Source organism: Microtus pennsylvanicus, chromosome 9, assembly GCF_037038515.1.
Source record: "Microtus pennsylvanicus isolate mMicPen1 chromosome 9, mMicPen1.hap1, whole genome shotgun sequence".
NCBI lineage: Eukaryota > Metazoa > Chordata > Mammalia > Rodentia > Cricetidae > Microtus > Microtus pennsylvanicus.
The window spans coordinates 107,016,621-107,023,008 of record NC_134587.1 but is presented as its reverse complement, the minus strand read 5'-3'; the positions used below and the strand labels follow the sequence as shown (position 1 = coordinate 107,023,008).

Sequence of the window (6,388 nt, the reverse complement as noted above, 5' to 3'; positions counted from 1 at the left end):
CTCCATCTTCTCTCCTCTTTCTTTTCCCAGATCTTCCTCCCCTTTTCGTGCGTAGAGGATGAACCCAGGACCCATAACAAGCCAGGCAAGCACTTTTCTCCTGAACCACACACACAACTACAACTCCTTCCAAATTCGTTGAGATTTTGCGGAGTCGCGGCTCAAGGCAGACGGTCAGTGTGTACATCTCACTGTGTAAGCCTGCTGGCTTGGCAGGACTATTCTCCTGCCTTAGCCTCCTTGGTCGTGGGACAGGGTTGCTTGATTATACTTTTGGGCTTTATCCTGTTGTAGATAGGGTCTAGATATGCAGGTCAGAATGGCTGAGGACTCTCCGTACTCCTGCCTCCTGCCTCCTCAGGGCTTGGATAGATGGTGAGGACCATCGCTTCCAGTCTTAATGTCCAGAGTTAATGTTCTCTTTTTCTGTCTGGTTGGGTCCATCTAGTTGCTATGTGCCTTATGAGGTTTGCATTCTTTTTAAAAAGATTTATTTATTGATTTAGTATGTATAGTGTTCTGCCTGCATGTCAGAAGATAGCACCAGATCTCATTATAGATGGTTGTGAGCCACTATGCAGTTGCTGGAAATTGAACTCAGGATTTCTGGAAGAATAGCCAGTACTCTTAACCTCTGAGCCATCTCTCCAGCCCCCCCCTTTTAAAATGATTTATTTATTTTTATGTGCATTGATGTTTTCTTTATGTGAGAGTGTAGATCTCCTAGAGGTGGAGTTACAGGCAGATATGAGCTGCCATGAGGGTGTTGGGACTTAGTTTGCTTTCCACCATGACAAAGGCTGGGCAGTGGAGATGCACAACTTTAATCCCAGCACTCGGGAGGCAGAGGCAGGTTGATCTCTGTGAGTTTGAGGCCAACCTGGTCTACAGAGCTAGTTCCAGGACAGCTAGGGCTGTTACTCAGAGAAACACTGCCTTTAACACCCCTCCCCAAAGGAAAAAAAAACCACTATGACAAAAAGGAACTTGGGGAGGAAAGGATTTTTTTGGTTACACATCCTGAATCACAGACCATTGAAGGAAGCCAAGGCAGAAACTCACTCAAGCAGGGCAGGAACCTGGAGGCAGGAGCTGAAGCAGAGACCATGAAGGGTGCTGCTTACTGCTTTGTTCCCCATGGCTTGCTCAGTCTGCTTTCTTATAGAACTCAGGACCACCAGCCCAGGACTGACCTTGTCCTTCCACATCAATCAAGAAAACGTGCCTCAGGCTTGTCCACAAGCTCATCCAGAGGCATTTTCTCAGCTGTGGTTCCCTCTTCTCAGATAACTCTAGCTAGGGTCAAGCTGAACAAAGTGACCAGGACACTGTGTGTCTTGTGGATGCTCATTTTTGAGGACACTGAGGACGTAAGAACAAATTTAGGGCTGGTGAGGGGACTTGCTGGGCAGAGGCTGGCCATCAAGGCTGATTTGATTTTGATCCCTGGAATCAACATGGCAGAAGACCTGACTGCCGAACGTTGTTCTCTGACCACACACATACCAGCTAAATACATTACTAGTAATAAATAAGTAATTTAAAAACAAACCTATTTAGTCTGACTGTTAAGATTTGCTAATGTGTACAAACACTCCACCACTAAAGATCAAGACACTCTGACCTTTTCTAGGCATGGTGATGCAGACATGTTATCACAGTTTTCTGGGAGGCTGAGGCAGAAGAATCACAAAACAGGATGAATTCAAGGATAGGGCTTGTCCCAAAAGAAAAAGAAAAAGGAGAAGTGGGGATGTAGCTCAGGGGTAGAGCCCCTGCCTAGAACCCCCAGTGAGTGACTGGGCCGTGGCTCACAAATCAAGCCCCTTTCTAAGCCACTAATAGCAGTACAGACACTTTCCACCTGAAATCCTGAGTTGAGCAATTTTACTTAAGCCTTGGGTCTACTGTGAGTGATAACAGAAGCTTAAAAATGGCAGCATCACTGGGTAGTGGTGGCACATGTCTTTATCCCAGCACTCAGGAAGGAGAGGCCAGCCTGGTTTACAGAGTGATTTTCAGGACACCTAGGGCTACACAGAAATCCAACATGAAAAACAAACAAAGAAACAAATGGCAGCATCAATTAATGACAGAGCTGATAGCCCTGATGAGTTCTCATTCCCCCAGTCAGCTCTATCACTATCAAAACAGCAGAATAATTTGTATGTGGCCTGGCTAGCGAGGGTCATCCTGAGTGACTATCTTCTACTTAAATAAAATCTGACCTAAGCAAAATTACTGCCAAGGTCAGCAGAGGCTGGAAGTTTCAGAGTCTTGTTGGCTGTTCTTTGTGGATTTTAGAAGTTGGATCCTGGAGTCCCGGCCTGTGAAGACTTTTTTCCCCTCCTCCTCCTCCTCCTCCTCCTCCTCCTCCTCCTCCTCCTCCTCCTCCTCCTCCTCCTCCTCCTCCTCCTCCTCCTATTCCTCCTCCTCCTCCTCCTCCTCCTCTTCTCCTTCTCCTTCTCCTTCCTCCTCCTCTTCCTCCTCCTCCTCCTCCTCCTCCTCCTCCTCCTCCTCCTCCTCCTCCTCCTCCTCCTCCTCTTCTTCTTCTTCTTCTTCTTCTTCTTCTTCTTCTTCTTCTCCTCCTCCTCCTCCTCCTCCTTCTCCTTCTTCTTCTTCTCCTTCTTCTCCTCCTCCTCCTCTTCTTCTTCTCCTCCTCCTCCTCCTTCTCCTTCTTCTTCCTCCTCCTCTTTTTTTCTTCCTTCTCCTCCTTCTTGGAGACAGGATTTCACTGGCTGGCCTAGAACTTACTAAGTATACTAGGCTGGCCTTGAACTCAACTCACAGATACACACCTGCTTTTCTCTCTCTAAATTACTGGGATCAAAGGCATGTGCCACCATGCCTTGTGACTTTCCTAGTTAGATATGAATAAAGGTCTGCTCAGTCTTGATAGACACTTATCACAGACCAAGAAAATCACTCTACCCAATCTAGTTTAGGGCACCAGTGTATTTATTGGGGTCACCTAAAGAGTATGGGTGACTCAAGGCAGCTTCCAAAGTTCACCCCAGGATGATGGTCGACTCACAAAAGCTGCACCACTTGCAGACAGCTCCATCTCATAGTCACTACCCTAGAAGTTCTTACTGCTTTATAGCCTCTAGGAGGGGCCTTGCAAATCCTGTAAATTTGAGGAGTTTCCTGAGACTTGTAAGTTTTGTTTATTTCCTTCATATATGATATGAACCTTCGTCCTTCCTCTGGGAGTTTGGAGGAAATCACCAGACAACAAGCCCTGCCCGACTGTAGAAATGTTAGTCATGGGTGATGCAGGTTGACTATTAGAGCTGCCGCTGTTCACTTTCTGTGGCTATAACACAGTGCTGTAGAGTGATAAGTTATAAGGAAAAGAGGTTTATTTTGCTCTGTGGTTCTGTGAATACAAGGTTGAAGGGCCACATCTGTTAACGGTTCCTTTTTGGAAACAGTCCAGGTTTGCTTTAAACTCAATATGTACCTGAGAATGACCTTGGACGACTTTTTAATTTTTTTGTTTGTTTGTTTGGTTTTTTGAAACCTGATTTCTCATATTTCCCATTAATGCATTATTATTATTATTATTACTACTATTATTATTATTTTGTGTTTTTTTTTGAGACAGGATTTTTCAGTCTTAGGATTTCTGGCTGTCCTGGAACTCACTCTATAGCTTTGGAGCCTGTTCTGGAACTAGCTCTTGTAGACCATGCTGGCCTCGAACTCACAGAGATCTGCTTGCCTCTGCCTCCCGAGTGCTGGGATTAAAGGCATGTTCCACCACTGCCCGGCGACTTTTTAACTTGTATTTACCATTATTTTTCATGTGTGGCCTGTTGGTATGTGTGTATGCATCCTTGCATGTATGTATGTGTGTGTGCACATGTGGAGGCCTGGGGTTGATGTTAGGATTCCTCTTCCACTCCTCTAACTTATTCTAGATCACGGATGTGGCTAGTCTTTCTAGCCAGCTTACTCTGGGGAATCTCATCTCTGCCTTTGGAGGCTGGGATTAGAGGTGGGCTATCACAACCACCCAGCATTTGTGTGGGCTCTGGGGATCTGAACTCACATCATTCTGCTTATGTGGAAAGTACTTCAGGGCTGCAGCCATTTCTTCAGGCTGACTGTTAAATCTCAATCCTCCTGCCTCCACCTCTCCAGTGCTGGGGTGACAGGTGTTTCACCTGTACAGCTTAAAAACATTTGCCCTCCTATTTAAATAATTTACAAAACATTTATTATGTGTGTATGTGCCATATGTGTGTGGGTGCCCAAGGAGGCCGGAGGAGAGAATTAGATTTCCTGGAGCTGGAGTTACAGACAGCTGTGAGCTGTGTGACGTGGGTGCTGAGAACCCAACACAGGTCCTTATAGGACCAGCAGGTGCTCTAAATGGCTGACTCACCTGCCTTCCCATTAATGCATTATTATTATTATTATTACTATTATTATTATTTTGTGTTTTTTTTTTGAGACAGGATTTTTCAGTCTTAGGATTTCTGGCTGTCCTGGAACTCACTCTGTAGACCAGTCAGCCTTGAACTCATAGAGGTTCACCTGCCTCTGTTTTCTGAGTGCTGGGATTAAAGGTATGTGCCCCCACTGCCTGGTTAAATGTATTTTTTGAGGCAGCTTCTTGCTATGTGTCCTGCCTTGGCGCCCCTGTACGAGTGCAGGGATGAGAGGCATGCACCTGAGCTGGGGTTCAACTGCCTTGGCGCCCCTGTACGGGAGTGCAGGGATGACAGGCATGCACCTGAGCTGGGGTTCAACTGCCTTGGCGCCCCTGTACGAGTGTAGGGATGAGAGGCATGCATCTGAGCTGGGGCACAACTGCCTTGGCGCCCCTGTACGGGAGTGCAGGGGTGACAGGCATGCACCCCGAGCTGGAGTGTAACTTCTAGCTTTCACACAGAAGGCAGAAGTGCACCCTGGAGGAGGCAGCTGGCCAGTTGCAGTAAACCACGCATATATCCAGCCTTACAGAAGGACTCCTGGGAAAACCAGCATCCCAGAACGTCACTGCTTCACCCTGAAGTTTGCCCTGCCCATGGCCTTGACGAAGGCCATTCGGACTTCTCTGTTCCTCAGGCTGTAGATGAGGGGGTTGAGGGTGGGTGTGATGAGGCTGTAGAAGAGGGATACCATGTTGTCCTGTTGTGGGCTGTGGTAGCTGCCCGGGACCATGTACATGAACACGGCTGCCCCGTAAAAGAGACCCACTACAGCCATGTGTGACGAGCATGTGGTGAAAGCCTTGTGTCTAGCTTCGGATGAGCGCATGCGCAGCACAGCCCCCAGAACATGGCCGTAGGAGGTAAAGACCAGAGACAGGGGCAACAGTAAGATCAGCACCCCGGAGACAGATAGTGCCAATTCATAGGCGGATGTGTCTGCGCATGACAACTTGAGGAGAGCTGGCAGCTCACAGAAGAAGTGATCCACCGTGTGTGAGGCACAGTAGGGGAACCTCAGGGTGATGGAGGTCTGGATGGAGGCCACAAGTGCACCTGAGAACCAGGATGCGCCCACCATCACCAGACACACCTGGCCTCGCATGAGCACCTGGTAATGCAGGGGGTGGCACACAGCCACGTAGCGGTCATAAGACATAAAGGAAAGAAGGACGCCCTCAGAGACACCCATGAGCATGAGGAAGAACATCTGGGTGGCGCATCCCCCGAAGGTTATGACGTTTCTTTCCTGCAGGAAGTCAGCCACCATCTTGGGGATGGTGACCAGTGGGAAGCCAATATCCAGAAGTGAGAGCTGGCTGAGCAGGAAGTACATGGGTGTGTGGAGTCTGGAGTCTCTGGCCATCAGGAAAATCAGTATGGTGTTGCCTAGCAGTCCTGTGGTGAACATGGTGGCCACGAGGAAGAAGAGGATGAGATGAGGTCCTGTGCGGCTGAAGAGCCCCACGAGGGTAAAATCTGAGGTTGTTGACACATTTGATGCCCACATCCTCCCAGAGTGCATCACTGTCAAGGGAAGCACAGGTGATTTGGTAAAGGGTCCCAGTGGGATAATTTTACATCATACTGCAACTGTTGGTGGTGGCTCTCCACCTCCCCACCGGAGTCTCATTAGGAAGGGGATGAAAATTTATGAATAAATTCAGGTTCAGCTCAAGTTAGGGGCTGGGTGTGTGGCTCAGGGATGGAGCCCCTGCCTAGAATCCCCCAGTGAGGAGCTGGGGGTGTGGCTCAGAAGTAGAGCCTCTGCCTAGAATCCACCTGTGATCAGAACACAGAGAATTCCACCCTGGTATCCGAGAGATACCATCACGGTACCTCTCAAGCAAGCGCAATCTAACAATATTTACAACTGAAGTCCGTCACTAAGCTAAAGTGCACAAGACAGCCGCAGTGGGAGATCAGAGGACACAGCTCACCAGACCCCT

The 6,388-nt window shown here is 48.2% G+C and overlaps 1 protein-coding gene across 1 annotated transcript; it reads right to left on the bottom strand.

The window, feature by feature from the left end:
- Positions 1-5,004: 5,004 nt before the first annotated feature.
- Or2z1 (olfactory receptor family 2 subfamily Z member 1) lies at positions 5,005-5,949 on the bottom strand. The gene has a single exon (XM_075984569.1). The coding sequence runs from the start codon at positions 5,947-5,949 to the stop codon at positions 5,005-5,007; it is 945 nt and encodes a 314-aa protein (XP_075840684.1).
- Positions 5,950-6,388: the final 439 nt, after the last annotated feature.

Excerpts from the sequence above, each read along its gene's own strand:
- Or2z1 (XM_075984569.1), bottom strand. The coding sequence starts at position 5,949 with ATGTGGGCATCAAATGTGTCAACAACCTCAGATTTTACCCTCGTGGGG.